Raw genomic sequence first — 17,277 nt, 5'->3', positions numbered from 1 at the left:
ATTTGTCAGCGGACTTGTCTTGTACCTATAAGTGCCTGTCCATATGTTGACTTGCAGGACCTTGTTACGTATGCAGTTGGCATCTGATCCCTTTGAAATGAGGGAGATTTTATTACCTCCCTGCTCGCTTAGTGAGAATTATATATATATTTTGTTATACATAAATCTTACGCGTCTTCTAAATTGAGGTTTTTGTTCGTTCTTTTGGCAAAAAAAAGTTAACATTGACCTGTTTAAGTGTATTTTCTAGAATAAATGCTTTCCCTAGTATTTAATAGGCTCAGGGTTAAAGAGAATAATTTGAATTACAGATTTATTTCCTATTTATGTCTAATATTTTTCAGGCTTATTGAAATGATTTACTTGTGAAGCCTTAATTTATATCCACTTATTGCCACTTTCATTTTTTTCCCCATCTTTTTGCAGTTCCACCATGGTTTTTAATTCGTCCTTCAAATCTTCATGCCTATGAGAGTATGGATATTGAGTTTGAATGTGCCGTGTCTGGTAAACCTGTTCCTACGGTGGAGTGGATCAAGAATGGAGAAGTGGTCATTCCTAGCGACTATTTTCAGATAGTGGTAATTATCTGGCTTTTACCTACTAGAATTACATTTTATTTTTTTTTTTAAACAAAGTTGTGAAATGTATTCTGGTATTTGATCCAATCGTTGCCTTCATAAACATATTGGTCTTCCCGAAGGAGGTGGAAGAAATTTTGTTTTCTAATACAAATATTGCACGTTGCATTGAGATGTGTTAGGTCCAGTACATTGACATTGTGTCCCAGTTTTAGTGATATTGGAACAAGGTCTTTTCACGGAGAAGTAACAGTGCCAGGTCATACTTTGAGTTGCTGTTAATAATATTGTTTGCCAGGTGTTACTGACTTCCCTTCCTCACCATTATCCTTTCTGAAGAAGAATAGTAGATTTCTTGTCCAAGGAAATAGTACTCAGACACAGGGGCTTATTTGACATAATTAGAACTTTTCAGGGGGAATTGTTGTGCACCCTACCCAAAGTAACATCCCCATCCAGGACTCCAACCTCTTTTAGTTTAAGTGTCACTATTCTATAGGGTAAGAATTTATGCTGTGTTTTCTAAAAGGGTTGATTTAACTGGCCTCTCCTGCAAGCAGTGTCACTTGTAAGTGAGCTGAGATGTTGGAGAACACCTCTGAAAAGTTCAGCTGCTGTGAAGATGGCCATGGGCCATCAGGTGTGGCTTGTTCAGGGATGTGGCTTGGTTCGGTGCTTTCTAATTTTTCACCTTGTAAGGAATAATATTGATTATCATCATGTCTTTTAATTACCCATCAAAAAAAAGAGATTATTTCTAATGTGGTTTTCATGCAGGAGAGACTTATTCTCCCATATATTATATTAAATTCAATATTTTTTTTAATATATCACTGCTTATTAGAAAGCAGCCAGCAGCTGTCCAAGGAAAGGACAGCTCTATTGCTGTCATGGTTGTGTGGTGCAGGTGTTAGAAAATTCTTTCACTTAATAGTTAACGGAAGGTACGTTTCAGCCAAAGCATACCCCTCACTTGAGCTATTTTACCCAACATAATTGGTTTCTGCTTGTGCTAACAGAAGTCAAAAGTTAAATCTGTTTCAAATGAAGTGAGCGCAGAGTGACCTTTTCTTGAGGATCTCCAGGCCTCAAGCCATAAGGAGGGTTTGACCTTCAGAGCAGTATTTGTTCAAAGATGCAGAAGTTGAAAGTTCTTTTAAATCTTCCCTGCAGCAAAGGGCCAAGACAAAATTCAGCACGCTACTCGAGTGATGGCTGTAATTTGGAGCTTAATTCTCGAGAAGGGTGTTGGATGGACTCAGTGCAAGAAAGTGAATTTACCCTTGGGCCATAGGCACCATCAAACAAAACGCAAAGACCACGAGGCGTCAAGAGATTCCTGATGAAAGGGCTTATGGTTACAGCCCTCTAAGGACCCCGGCTACGTGCGCTGGAGCTAAGATTACATACATAGCACCTTGTTTCGCAGCGTAGCTGTTCTGGAAAGGTTTTATAATCCACATTCACTTTGGATGGTGTTTTTCTAATTAATTCTCTCCACTTCCTTTCTTTCTCTTTTGCCGTCTCTCTAGGGTGGCAGCAACTTACGGATTCTGGGCTTGGTAAAGTCAGATGAAGGTTTTTATCAGTGTGTAGCTGAAAATGAAGCTGGAAACGCACAGGCCAGTGCACAGCTAATCATCCCAGAGCCTGGTAAGATGCAAAGGACATACAGAATTGTAGATGTAATTAATGCTATTAACATAAAAATCCCAAATGAGCAGCTACTATTCTTTACTCCCTCATACTTATCCAGCTGGCTGGCTGTAGTTAAAAGCGTGTCCAGGCTATCAGATAGTTGGAGGCATTTTGTTCACTGGGGCAATTACAAATGCTGGCCTTGTCCTAGAGATGACTCTGGAGGCCAACTAAACCTGCACGAAAAGCCAACAGCAGTGTCTTGGTCTTTATTGGTGGGCTTTACCCTGCTGAAATAAGAGAAGGTGATCATAAATGGGTGAGGAGATGGACTAAAGTAGTCCATAAGCAGTAGAGAATTATATTATACATAGTTCTGCATCAAGCTGTTGTAGAACGTTTGTCTTGGGGAAAGGGAAAGAGAAGAAAAAGAAAGTATGAGAAAGAACAGTTTGTCAGTGGGCTATCAAGTGCAGCCAACCGTTGAGATCAGAAGGTTTGTGTCTACGTGCTGGAAGGATTTTTTTTTTGTTCTTGCTCTGAAATTAATAGGTGTTTGGTTTTATGGACTGCACTGTGTAGCAGCCTAAGTGTTTACTGCTTTATGGGTTTTTAAGTAACAGAAAGATGTCTTCATCTTAAGCTAGATGATATGTAAAACATGGATAAAAGCCTTTCAAAGTTTCTGGGTTGTAAATGATTAATGACCTGCACTGGGCTGCAGGTTACACTTGCTACCTCTCATGGGCTATGGCAGTAAGCTGAGAACATGCTGAAGTATCGTTCATGCGCCGAGTTGGACTGGGAAGAGCAGAATCTTGGTAGCCCACAAATACTCGGTCGAGACAGCTCTACTGAGATCAGTTAACCAGCCTGATAGCTCGTACCATAGAATTTCTTTTGGAAATCCTTTGAAACGTTTCCACACAGCATCAGTGTGAAGTCTTAAAGCTTTTCCAAAACTCTGGGCACCTGGAAATAGAGAAATAAGTACGGCCGTGGTCTACGTTCTTGTTAGCTGCAGTAGTCTGACTCTTGAGGACCCCCGTCTGAACACTGAGCAGGAACGTTTGCTGAGATCCATCAAAGTTCAGTCCTGTAAGCTGTTGAGTTATGGGCAGTGTTACCCAGAGTGGTTCCAGGCAGTACAGAGGGAGGTGGCACTACCCCGTGGCCATAGCTGAGGTCAGCTGGTAGACAAAAGTGAGGAGGAGTAAACACCACTGGAAGCCTCGGATCCCCAGTTTGCAAAGTTGCCTCCATGCAAATACTTAAGGCAAATGAAAATGGGAACAGGGCTAAGGTTTTTCCCTCTGTTTTCTGTCTTGATCCCAAATGAATGGCTGAATATGGATTCTGCACATCTTTGAAGCTCACCTCCCTCTCGTTCCTTCTCCCTTGTGATTCAGCATCTCCTTTATAAGCCTGTTCTCTTTCTTTTCTCTCCACTGCCTGAAAGCAACTCCAGTAGCAACTGGGGAATTGTCAGAGACCTCTCAGTCCCTCTCTCCCTCTGCCCTAGATGCTCATGCCGCAGACACTTTGCAGCCATGAAATTATGCAGCTTAGTGGGAGATCCGGGAGGGGGGTAAAGGGAGAAGAAATCTAATGTCCATAGAGATGTGATTGTTGTTATCTTCCTCCCGCTAGTGTGACCCTCCAGCCTGGGCTCCCTCCTCACCCTGCTTTGCAGGGCTAATTGACTACCTGAGGTGGGTGGTTGGGTATTGGCATCAAGCGGCAGATATTTATTTGGGTTCCCACTTTCGCACGTGCCCTCCACCCGGCGTAGTGCAGGATCTTGCTGGGTGAACGTTTCCCTCTGTGCAGTCGCCAGGGGTGACGATGAGGTTACCTTCCCTTAGGGACGAATGTGAAAATGAGAAGGCACTTACGAACTAGATTCACTGGCAGAAAAAACGTTGATGTGATATTGAGGAAGGCTGGCTGGGATCATCATCCTGCTCAGAAACAACCTGCTCCACTTCAGATCTCACTCTGGGGAGATGCACAATTGTTTTGCCTTTGGTTTTTGTTTGTTTTCTTTCTGCTTTCTTTTAAGATGAATCTCATATTCAGTTCATGCGCTTGGATTGTATTTACACACATGAACATCTGAAGGAAACAGGCCATCTCCTGTTGTAGTGGGGTTTAATCTGGTGCTAGGACCATCCTAGGGGAAACTGGATAACTCATTGCTGCTCCCAGCTAGTCATTGCAAGAGAAATGCTGTCAGTAAATTTTACGCTCCGTGTTGGTGTTTATTATGTTTGGCATTGGATTAAAATTAAAATAGAAGAAAATGAAAAGAAAATCCTAAAGAGCTACGGGATGCCATTGTAAACTGTCTCTGTTTCCCTTTTTAAGTGATGGATTACTTTTTTCTGGCTATTTAATCAGATCTTCAAACAATGCCACTCCAATTCCTCTGAGACGAAGGGAGGGCCAGCATGCACAGATGGTGGAGTAGCCAGCTATAAATACAAATGAAGCGGTGGGGCTGGCCGTGGTGGGAGGAACGGAGCTCCCTCTGCTCTCATTCTGTTGGGCCGTGCTCAGCACGTGGAGCTCCCCGTGGCATCACCCAGTAGCTGGGGTCTGGCCGGGGGGCTCGGGCAGGGGCTCCCCCCTTCCTGGGGCCCACAACGACCCAGCAGAGCCCACACTTGCTGTTGGCGGGTTTTTACGAGAACCCCGTCGAGAAATTTCAACATACTCTTTAATAGCTATCGTCCCCTTCCAGAGCCGTTAATGTGGAAGGGAGTCATGTTGAAGGCTTATCTGAGCTTCTTTTTCCTGAAAACCAGGGTCAGATAAACCTTTTATTGAACTAATAATGATTTTACCCTAAAAGTGATTTCTACCCCAAACTTATATCAGGGTAAGATAGTCACTTTTTAACTTTTTTGTGTGTGTGTGATTTGTAATACTACAGATAGTTTTTGCTTTAAGTTTTGCAAGTAATTTGTAACATTCAGTGGGTTAAATACGTTGTGTATGTTCTGTTGGGGGATTTTGAAAGTTTTATTGGGATAGAAAAGTATAATCAGTCTGAGTGCTCCTACTACTACTGTTGTTGTTATGTGGACATGTAGATTCACATCCATTGCTGACCATCACTAACTGTAGAACCTGAAGTAGCAGCACATAAGTTGGTATTAAAGCAAGAAAAAATGAGCTCAGACTGAGACCAAATACACCCCTTGTAAATGCTGGGATGCTAAATTGGAATTAGACAATACTGAAATGAGAAGTGAAAGCTGAACGGGCTGTGAGCTCACACAGATAATAGCTTCCACTTTTAGTATTCCAGATGCGGCTATAAGATGCTCAAAACTATTTTGGTATGTGTTGCTTAGACTGTAAAAAGCCAACGAGCTCCCTGAGAAATATAAAATTTCTGTCCTTTTAAACTGAGATTATGACTGGAGAGGCATTGTACTTCACAGTGCATTATGAACTAGAGTAAAATAAGTGGTGGTAGACAGTCTGCGATACACACATTAGTCAATAAATCAAAGTACATTTGTGGATTCCAGCACACTTGGGGAAAAGGCGCTTGGGATTGTTTCTTCTCCTTTTTCCTTTCTTTCCCATTAACAACCTTAATGTTACCCTCTTAGGAGGAGATTGCTCACCAGTTTGTAACAAGAAAAAAAAAGAAAAACTTTAAATGCTTCTGATTTCTGTAAAAAACAAAGCGATAAATGAGGCAGATTTAAGGATTTCAGTTCTCTCCTCTCCAACACACATGTTCTGGGTTTCTCAGCCCTCTCTGCTGCTTGGCTTCCTCTGTTTCTGCTCCCTAACTCTGCTAAAGGGCGATGGACTTTATATGGTCTATGGAAATGTGCGATCGTATTGAGCAGGTACCAGGAATAAAGCCTACAATATGTACTTCTGGTTGCGTGTACAGGAAAACAAATTCTCAGCAAAGAAAAAGCAGATGAAAGAGATATCAGCTGACTGTCTTATTTTTATAGATGTATAAAACCTGTTATTTGCACACCCAGAAAATGAATAGAGAACAGCGTGGTGGTGAGTGATGGACATGCATAACTTCAGATGAGGAGAGAATCCCAGAGGAAAATCTTCCTATAAAGAACTCCCAGACAGTTATTTGCTTTTATGCCGGTGGCTTCTCACGGATCCATCCTTTTCAGATATTCACGAGATGTGTGGAGGGATTGTTTTATTCTAGCAAGTGCAAGTTCAGATAAAAACAGCCCTGAAATATTCAACATGTGTATATGGTAGGATAATTATTAGCTATGTTCCTGCAATAAATTCCTTGCTAGAAAAATCTTCAGCTTATGAAGACACCCTCTCCCAGAGACTGGTAAAAGTGCGGTAAATGAGTCTGCACTCTTGCCATTCAAGAAGGGATTGCATGTCTGTCCACGAATGATCTCCAGATGTTTGAGGATGTCCGAAGCTGGATGCTGCAGGGAGGAAGGGAAGGGTGCGGAGAGCTGAAGCTCACGGGTGGCCTGGTCCTCATTGAGCTGGGGTTTCACTCCGAGCCCCGCTGCGCGGGCTCAGCTTTTTGAGCCGTTCGCTTTGTCATTTTTGTCACGTTCTTTTTCTTTATTTTTAATTCCTCTACTTACAAGTTGCGTAGCTCCTTCTCATGTCAGATTTCCAGCTTAGCAGCTAGCAGATTTAACATTTTTGCATGCGCAAGATCTTTGCAAAGACTTTGCATTTCTGTATAATAAGACTTAGCTTGGGAAACCTGTGAATTACTTTTCTTGGCAAAAGAAACAGGGGTTGACTCAATTTTCAAAAAAACTTCCTTTCTCCCTGAATTCCCGTTACAAAAACATTGTGAGGCACAGTTTCCCCTCCCTTTGTTATCGTAAGTATTATTTAGTATTACTTATTCTATTATTATTTATAGTTATAATGTCGTATTATTTATAATTACTTCCCCATTAAAAAACCAACCACAAAATAAAATCCATCTCTATTCTAAGAAACTGAGCTTATATTGGCATTAAAACATCAGATTTGTATTCCTTGCAAGTCTGTTGGAATGCCAAACCATGTGCGTTAATTCTGCTTATGGTTAGCCTTAAAATTAGTCTGAAATAATACCCATGATTTCAAATATCAGGAAAAATGGGGGTTCTTTTTTAACAGTTGGTAAACCAGTGAAAAAGTAGTGATGAGGAATGCCCTTTACTGGAAATTTTAAAAAGAGGCTGGACAGATATAACTTTGTGCTAATAATGCTGATCCTGCCTTTGCAGAGGAAGCTGGAATGTGCTGTCTCTTCAGTCTGCTCTTTATGCCCTGAGTTAGAAATAGCAAATTTCACACAGCTACTTCGCATTGTGTAGGCAGAGACAGAGCAGAAGAAAGAAGCGAGAGACTATTTCAAGATCCCACTCATAAATTTCAGAGTAGAATTTTTTTTTTTTTCTCTAATGCAGGGAGTGGTAATTCCACTGGGATGTGGAAATGTATTTATTTCCTGAAGGCTTATTTAGTCATGTGGTGTGAGTTATACTGCCTGTATCGCTGCCTCTGGTTTGGCCATTGCCCGGTGGCTCTTGGCTAAAAAGCTTGTGGTGGCTCTGGGGTGCTGTTCCCAAGGAGGGACATGGAGATGGGGTGCAGCGTCACTCTCCATCACCCACAGTTCTCCAGCACCATTTAAGCAGACTCAGCACCCTCAAAGTCTGCTTCTAGCTGCAGGAGAGTTTCCCCTGACATATCCTACGGCATGCAACTCATCTCTGTTTTTATGCTAGAAAAGCTGCACTCTAGTGAGCTGCAACACAGCCCTGAGTATTTAAGATGCTTTGAAATGAAAGAACTCCTGCAAAGTTGTAAATATACCTTAGGGATATGAGGCGTAACCTTCCGTGGGACGCAGCTCCAAGGATGAAGTGCAATGTAGCCCAGACGCAATCATTTATTCCCAAAGGTGAGGTGACAGCCCCAGGCAGTGGAGGCCCGTGGCAGCGCTGTGCCTGGTGGCTCTGGACCCTGGAGAAATTTAATGTGCTGTATCGTCATCTTATCTGGAGCCCTACCACTGCTGGTGGCCAAAGAGGCGCTTCAGGGGAAAGCGCTGGGAGCAACAAGCGGAAAAAGCACCTGATGCCCAGGGATGGGGAGAAGAATAACCTCCTGAACCATAGCGTCAGGATTTTTTGTGTTCAAACAAGAGATTTAATGTCCTTATTTTGGTATGCACAACTGGTAAGCTGTTCACATTTATTGCACCGCATAAGCAGTAATAATGATGGTAATAGTAAGAATAAATTTTGTTTATATGGTTTTATGGTGGTCTTTGCCATAATATTATGACACCTTACTAGGGATTTATAACAGACGTATGCGAAAATGCAAAATTAGCAGAATATTTTTCTAGTTTAAAAAAAAGGTTGGTATAGAAAGGCCATCTGAAAAACAGCAGAGGTGCTTAGAAGGCATGTCTGGATAGATGGACTGCAGGGGATTATCTTGGAGGATTTTTTTGAGCTTCCATCTTTGCAGGTCTTTAAGAACAATTTAGGTAAATATGTGCTAGGGATGTTTTTAATCCAGCTATGGGATGTAGGAAAGGATTAGTTAGGTTCATGAGATGATGTCTGGTTCTGTTTTCCATTGATCTAGTGATCATTGCTGGAAACTTTGGACTGTAACGGTTCCTGGAAAGATGCAGTTAGAGGTGCTTGATCTTGTTTTAAAATACTGATATCAAAGATTGGTGGCTTTGTTCTGCAAGAGCTATAATGGTTTAAAAACCTGACAGCTGGGTTTCTACACCACCACTGTCTCCTATGAAGCTCAGGAGGATGAGCTTCTGTGCTGGAGTCACTCTGCTTTCCCCCAACTGAGTTAAACCTCGGTGCAGGCCAAATTTTGAACATTTGGACTGTCAGGGTGAAATTCAGCAAGAAAGAGGCCCTGGTCTGGGAAGAGGGGTCACATGAGAGTGTGGTGAGACCAGGTTTCTCCTGGTCTGAAGTAGGAGGTCACTCCTCTCGCCGATGGATGTATTCCAATGAAATGTCAGGTGTTCTGGGTGAGATGTTTCTCAGCCGTGCTGTGTGTGAAAGACCTGTGTAAGGTCACTGCCTGGGGCAGGCAGGGAGCTCTCAGGGTTTGGCTGCAGGTTTGTACAGCCAGGGAGAGAAGTTCAGGTGAGCCAGAAGCTCCTGGGAGAAACTGGAAGTATTTGGGGAACTCTCATGCCTTCAGCAGTCAACAGCAGATGAGTGCGGGACTGGAAGATTGAGATTTTAGTGGTCGTTTTTGAAGTTACCTTAGTCATCTAAGGTGTCAGACACCTTAAGAACATTTGTGCTTCCCAAACAATTCACAAACATGTTTGTGCTTTCTTTAAAAAACCCAAAACTTACAATGAAAGAGTGATCTGAGCACAGAGGTTCTGTAAAGACATGATAAAATTTTACAGAAAATGCTGTGAAACCTATTGCATGTAAGAGAGGAAGAGCTGTTGTTTGTACTCTAACAGGAACACAACTATGTATTAAAATAGATTTAGGATAATTTGCAAAAAAAGAGAAGGGTAATAATCTCTTATAATGCTATTAACCAGTTAAAATCCAGCCTTACCGTGATTTTTTGTCTTTAATAAAGGATATGTGTTGAGAAATAATAATCATGGGAAACTGGAATACAATTAGGGTTTAAGTGGTGTTAATTAAAATATCACTTACTGTATATTGACTTTACATGGTAATGTCAGAATAATCACAAGATAGAATGAATAACTGCACAATTAGTTCTAAGACCTTGAGATCTCTTAGAATTTAATTTGTCAGAATAGGAGAACTGAAATGACTATGTTATAAATACGGAAAGCAATGTATTTTTTAGTCCTGTGTGAGTTTGGTGCAGATAACTGAATCTAATGAGTTCACATAGGAGCTTTTACTATGAAGTATTTTATTGGATTTGTGGGGTTTGGGTTTTTTTTTTTAAAACCTTGAAAAGGAGATTTTGGTTTTCACAAGTATTGTGTGAATGACTAGGCTTGCATACCAGAAAGCTTCATTTTTCATGTAGGAATCGAGTGGAAAGAAAACAGGTTTTCACGAACAGCTCATTGAAGAGTTGTTCGTTCAGGTTTGGCATAACCTCAGTGTTTTACGCTTTCATGAGAGCAATGCAACGTATTTATTACACAGTGAGGTAAAGCTGTAGAAAACCCCATAGAGGGTGCCGAGTCAAATTCTGAAGAAGCTCGAAGGTGAGGTGAGGTAAGTCTCAGCATTGTGGCTGTGGGTGACTGTTGCCACCCGGATCTAGCGGTTGTGCATCTGCTGCCCCTCAGCTCTGTGTCTTCTGCTCTGCAAAGGCCGGCGGGTTTGTTTTCTTCCCTCATTTGTGAACATCAGACTTCTTGCGGCTTGAAAGAAGCTGTGAGTGTCTCTATATAGCCGTATATCTATGTAATTGAATTGTACATAGACAAAGGCGAAGAGTTGCTGTGCATGTGGTCTACATGTGAAAGTGGTTTGGGTTTTTTACATACAGGTTACCTGAGTAGACTGTGAAGATGTCATAGCTTTTTCATTTCTTTATTTTAAAGGTAACAGACAATTAAGAGTTTTAAAAAGACCTCAGATATATTAATGCATTCAATTTAAGTAATAGAGCATTGGCGGAAGCTGATCTTGCAAATGTGGGGGGAAAAAAAGAACCCAAATGAAAATTGCAGGATGCTGCAGACGGCAGCTCCTGCAGGGAGGTCTGCTGTGACTCCACCGACACCGGTGGAAGGGGATTTACCGTCAGCAGAGGTGATGGTGCAAGTTTCGGAGAAGCCCTGGTCATCCTTAAATGTGCATGTGTAGGCTCTGAGGGTTGGCCATAGGCCAAGATCCTTCTGCCCTTATTTCCAGGGAAATACCCATGGCCTGAGTTTCAGTGATTTGACAAGAAGTTGTTAGGGGGCTCTGCTGGATTTTGCAGCTTGTGGGGGCGTAGACTTTCTTCCTTTAAACCACCTCTAAGGAAGGAATTGGGGGAAAAACATGGAGAAAAGCCTTAGAGAGGAAAGACAGACCAGTGCCTAAACTGCTAGTCTGACCCCGGTGTGACAAAGGTTTTACCACAAACCTCCCAGTAACTCACTGGGATGCCTACCGATCAAATCAGTTCAATAGTATTTGCCTGTTTATCAAAGGTGTCCTAAAACTAACTATGTTAGAAAGCATGAGGTGTTTGTATATTCTGTAGAGGGTCACTGGCTAGGAATTCAAGTTACTTCAGAGTTGTTCACCTCTTTATGGCTCGTGTCCTTCTAGCCTTGTGCATTTGGCCGTGTATAGCTGGGTGTTTCATCCCTGGCTCCTGACTTCGCCTGCCACTTCGCTAGCCTGAGAGAGCTTAATTTTTAAGTTAACTCCTCTCTTTGTCATCTGTTTTCCTCCTTTTGCAGGTGCTCATTTTTTCCCTAAACATAACAGTTTCCTTTAGAAGCGTAGATGAAGTTACACTGCAGAGCTCAGGAGTAATAAGGTCAGGAGATGCATTGTCTGCAGTCCTGAGCGCTGATGGGTTTTTATATGTAGTGCACTACCATGTCACCTTCCCAGCAGAAACCTATTTGCTGAGCTGCCATTTGATCAACGATAAGAAAGGGTAAGAAATAGCTGAATGTGTTTGGTTTATGGGGAAACAGCAAATTAATCTTCAGGCATATTTGTCAGCGATACTAACTTCATAGCCTTGCTCCCTGGCGGAAAGATTTAGGGAAAACAACCCCCAAACATGTAGAGGCTTACACGTGGTCCTATTTAGGAAACTGCTAGATATTCTATTAGTTTTGCTTTTGTTCATACTTGGGGCCAATGGTACAGGATGACACATGGAGCATGTGCATGAGATAACAAATATGTGCTGCCAGTATCACTCTGAAGACTAGAATATATTGATTTCATTAGCACCTACAGCTCCAACAATAAAAGCCTTAGAGCTTTGCCATCCCTGTGTACATGTGTTTGCGTGTGCTCTCCTATGTGTAAAAAGTAATTTTTCAGTGTTGCAAAAGATGAGTCTGGGAAGAGGAATTAAAAGACGAAGGGCAAACTTTGGCTCTTCGCCACCTGGAATAAAATCCATTTAATTCACCCTGACTATACTTGTTATAGTGTTAAATATAGACTAAATAGTTTAATATGGATTTATGTAATGAGCTCACAAATTGATTTTGCAGTGCAAGCTCAGTTTAGAGTTTAGGAGCAGACAGTCTCTTGTTAAGATCAAAGCAGTGCTCCTGCCTTCTGACAATGCCAAGCATGGATTTGGGGACAAAGATGATGAATTTTTTTAAATTTTTTTTTATTTTGGTTCTGATGTTGATTCAGACCTATTAGGACTTTCTCTGTTTGTATGTTTACTTCCATCTGCAGGATCACAGAGTAATAAGGGGGAAAATAATAATAATAATTAAAAAAAAAATCACAAAAAGCGCCTTGTGCGAGCTCCTAAGGGAGGAAGCAGGCACATTTCTTCTAGGAATGCAAATGTCTTATCTGAGTGACAGGGAAAAAAAAAAAGCAGGCTTCTCATATTCTCCCCCTTCCTCTCCTTCATCCCTCCCTTCTCTCCCATTCCCACCATTAACATTTAGGAATAACTTCATGGCCTGTGTTTAAATATTAATTATTTAGCTCAAGTGATTTGCTAATAATTTGCAGACTGATATTTCTTGGAAGTTTAGGAGATGAATCCCTGAGATGGTGCATCTTTCATCCACCCCTTCCCCTGTCTGGCTCAGTGGCCTCGGTTAGATGTAATTGTAATTGGTGTCTGGGTTGGGATGACAGTGTCAGCCTATCATTTCAGGGTTTAGAGCTGTACATTGGATAGCCAGATTTGTAATTATAATGTGCTTTACTCCTATTTATATTCAGCAGCATTCTCGCCTTGCTGTTACTTTCCCTGGGAGTAGAAGATTGGGCTGGGGAGGGGATGGCTTGAAAGCAGTGAGAGCCATTATTTGTTCAGAAAACGCCCTGATTCTCTGAGGAATAGAGGGCCAAGGTGAGCAGCCATCAAAAGTTACCATTTACTGTCCTGGAGCATGTACTCTGAAATTGGTCCTGTCAAAATTAAATGTGCTGGCCCCTCCAGCAGGAAAAAGCAGAATTTTCCTCGTGCGGGTAGCTGGAATGGCATTATCCGTGCTGCGAGCCAGCGCTGTGCCCTGCTCAGGCTGCTGGGCAGAGGATTTCTCTTATGATGGCCTCATAAAGATGATTATTTAATGGTCCTGTTTTCCTCAAATGTGTCTGCTTTCAACTGTAGTTGCAGGACTGCAAATAGAGACATGCAGAAGTCGACAACTTGGTACCACTGGAGTGGAGATCAGCATCAATCTCCATATCTACTGTAATTTTCCTTGCAATGGTAGAAGTTAATTTTGAAAAGGTTCAAGGGTTTGATTAGGCAGAAAAAGTCACGCTGGCCTCGTCAAGCTGTGGCTACAAAGCTGGTGGCGTGTCTCTGGCCAGGACAGCGCTGGTCCGTGCAGCGTTTCAGGCGACTGCTTTGCTAGCAAATGCTTAATTTTCGTGTTTGGGATGTTATCCCTTCAGCCTGTTTAATGTTTTTCTTCTTTTAATTTCATCACATTATTCACTTTGAAGGATTTATCTTTCTCATGGGTCGACTTTCTGCAAATTCTTCAAGGTAATTCTATTTTCCCCAGAATCGCATCTGCAGCCATTGCATGCAGCGCATGGCAACGCTGTCTTCTACCTAATGAGATTTGAACCTGTAATCCCACGAGAGCTGTCCTAATCCTGCTGCGGATTTTTGGGTGAAAGGTGTTTCCAGTTCGTTCTCTTTCATATTCATGGGGCTCTTGTCTGCAGAAAGAAACGGTAGTTAGAGCGAAGACTAGGTTCAAGAAATTCACACATTTCTCCACTGAATTTCCTAAAGCCCTGCTAAAGAGTTATTCCTTTGCCCCTGTTCTCTAGTTTGGTGAGGAGGTAACTATTTTATACTACTTTACACATGGGACAGCTTCAATGTGAGGATGAAAGAGTTCTTGCCTCCCAACAGCACAGATCTGCTTAACCCGTGGTAAGGGTTTGAACCGAGACTGCTGAAGTTCCAGGATTTCATCTATCTAGCTCTTTAATCCATTTAAAAAATGTCTTTTTGAAAAAAAGAGGGGAGGAGGGGTGATGGCTCTAAAAGCTTTTAAAGCATGTATAAGAAAATTAAATTTGTTGATGTGAAAAAGAGGAGAATATTTTGTAAAGAGAAACTATGGAAAAGAATTTTCCCCCTCTCTCTCCTTTGATCCCAAACTAAAAATATATGTATTTCTGTCCTCTCCATCCTTCTGTAGCATCATCTGTTGAGAAAGTAGGGAGGGAGCAGGGCGTATACTTGGGCTTTCCCTATGCTTTCTCCTTCTCTTGAGCTTGTGACATCTCTGCGGGCAGAATCTTTTTAAAGATCTTCAAAATACTGTACTCGGAGTACAACTGCTTTGCAGTTACCTTTAGCACAGAGGAATCTCTGAAAGCCAAGTGATCGTTCAGAGGTACGCTAGCTATTTCCACATACGCTGGGAAACAAACAGAGAACCAGATTTGGGGACGTAGCTCACCAAAGGGACACGGGATGCGGTGTCATTACCGAAGGGTGATGAGTGGTTCCGTGGTCTGCCATGATATTTCCCCTGCTGGGGTCACCCCGAGGGCTCCTCCGCCAACCTGGAGCCCCTCGTTGTGTCCCTCCCGTCTTCAGGAACAGAGAGGGAGCCTTTGCTCCCTACCAGACCCGAGCATCTCGTGGCCGAAGAATGCTGGATAAACTATTGTGCTGTCTGCTGTTCTGGGCATTAAATTAATGTCCTGCATATATAGATTTTTTTGGCTTACCTATGTTGACCTTAGGCGGCTGTATTCCTGATTTACGACGACTGCCTCAGAATGAATCCATCTTCTTGCAGGACCAGAGCCATGGTTAAGAGCGATGCCTTGGTCTGCTTCTAAGGAATTCAGACTTTTAATACCCTTACATTTATCTTTTTTTAAACCAGGATTAAGGGAATCTTAGATATCCTTTGTTTACCTCTTTGTTTTTGCTTTGGGGTTCTTGGTGGGTTTTTCCCCCTGTTATTTGTAGGTTAGCGTATGTCAGATTTCTGAGCTGCACAGAGATATTGACAATTTCATTACAGAAACAGTTGGCAGGATTTTCCCTGCCAAAAGTTCGTATCTGTCCTTCAGGTAGCAACAGCTGTTCACAGTTGTTGTCAGTTAAAACATCTACAGCAGCGGTCTCGGTTGAATAAAGCAAAATTTTGCTAATCTAGTGGTGTGGAAGAATGGAGAAGAATTTTGAAGCATCTGTCACAGCTGTTAACCCGCGAAGGAAACAGGAATTGGGTAAAGAGCCTGAGAATCAGGTGAAGGAGGGTGCCTTTTTGTAATTATTACAAGAAGTAGGACAATTAACGACGTGGCTTGCATGGGTAGGGCGCAGAGAGCCTGACCCTGCACCCCTGTGCTGGTGATGTGAGACTCCATTTTCTCTTTTATGGGAAATAATCGCTGTCGACCAACACATTATCTGTCACACCAAGGTAAAGGCAGATGGAACCTGCTGAATTTCATGGCTTAATTAGGATGATGTTTAATTCTATAGATTCCCTTCAGCGGCCGCGATGTGCCCTCAGCAGCGCTGTGTTCTGGAGATCTCCCCACGCACCAGTGGCGGTGGGAACTCCCCTTCTCCCCACGGACCGGGAGCCCAGATGTGTAACATGAAGAAATCTCTGCTGCAGTATGACTATCAAATCTGATCATTTTTCAAGCCAGATTATGAAACAATAACACCTAACTTAATTTCTGTTATCCGTGACCAGATAAAAGTACGTATCTAAGATCATACATGGAAATGAATCCTCCTTAAAACAGCTTTGCCTGCAAAAGCCAGATTGTGGTGTGAGAAGCGGCATGGTTGGTAAGATGAATGAAATGATCTTTGCTCTGGGCAGCATTGGCCAAGCCTCGGGATGAAGTCCAGTCTCCAGTTTTGAGCCCTTCACTGGATGGGACCAGAGAGACACCGGAGAGGAAAGCCATGGGAATTCTGAGGGGGTCATAAGGAGGAGAGAGACTGAAAGAACTGGGAGAGTTTAATTTAGGTTCTGAAACAGATGACTGAGAAGAGACAGGATCCCAGTTTGCAAAGTTACAAGCAGTCAAAGAAAAGTCAAGAACATCATTTGCCCCCCAAACCGCACTGCAGAAAGCAGGATTTGGGGTACAGAGTACCACAACGCCCCAGCCTTTCTGATGGTGAGGCTGGTGGAACACCGATGTGTGAATGATGCTTCGGGACACTGTGTCTGAGAGGTTATAGCATTTCCATCACTAAATGTTACCAAGAGCAGGTTTTTGACAAACATCTGCCTGCCTGAGGGCCGATGGAGGGATTTAAGGTCTGTCTTTCATGTGGTCCCAGGACCCTTTGCTATGTGTGTTTTCTTAAAAGTCAATGACGATGTATAGCCAGTCTACCGGGAAGAATTATTCTCATTTCTGGCTTGAATTATTCTGATGTGAAGTTGCTCAAAATTAAAACAACTATTTGGATTTCAACTACTGTGTTCCTTATATTAGAATCCAGCTTATTATATTTTACTGCTGTTGGTATTTTTGCAAGACTATGTTATTGAGCCAGCTTTATGACATTTATCTTCATGTGTAATTGCCTAGCTCTAGTAAAAAGCAAAATCAACCTGCTGATATCCCAAAATTAAGATATCTTTTTAGCATGTTGAAGGCATGCTTAATAATGCCAACTTTAAACCAAGCTTTTTCAGAAATATAAAGCCATATAAAAATTAATGTTGCATGTGTAATATTGTGTATTTGCACTACTGTAGTTATCCTGTGCCTTTCAGTACTGAAATCCCATTAAGCCTTGCCTTCAGCATGCAAGAGACAGCTTTATGTTGAAATCTGTAGATAAACAAGAAAAATACGGTCTAAGTGTTATCCTCTAAAGAAGGCTCAGTTTAGCCAGCGGTTTAGCCACTTCA

The 17,277-nt window shown here is 42.2% G+C and overlaps 1 protein-coding gene across 1 annotated transcript in view; it reads left to right on the top strand.

The window, feature by feature from the left end:
* Nucleotides 1-17,277, top strand: part of DCC (DCC netrin 1 receptor) — a 571,119-nt gene that overhangs the window by 349,452 nt on the left and 204,390 nt on the right. The window contains exons 6-7 of the mRNA XM_075020576.1: nucleotides 427-581; nucleotides 2,114-2,234. Of these exons, the coding sequence (XP_074876677.1) occupies nucleotides 427-581; nucleotides 2,114-2,234 (276 nt within the window). The remainder of the gene's footprint in view (nucleotides 1-426; nucleotides 582-2,113; nucleotides 2,235-17,277) is intronic.

Source organism: Buteo buteo, chromosome Z, assembly GCF_964188355.1.
Source record: "Buteo buteo chromosome Z, bButBut1.hap1.1, whole genome shotgun sequence".
Lineage (NCBI taxonomy): Eukaryota > Metazoa > Chordata > Aves > Accipitriformes > Accipitridae > Buteo > Buteo buteo.
The sequence above is the reverse complement of the archived record's forward strand: the minus strand, read 5'-3'. Positions and strand labels throughout refer to the sequence as shown.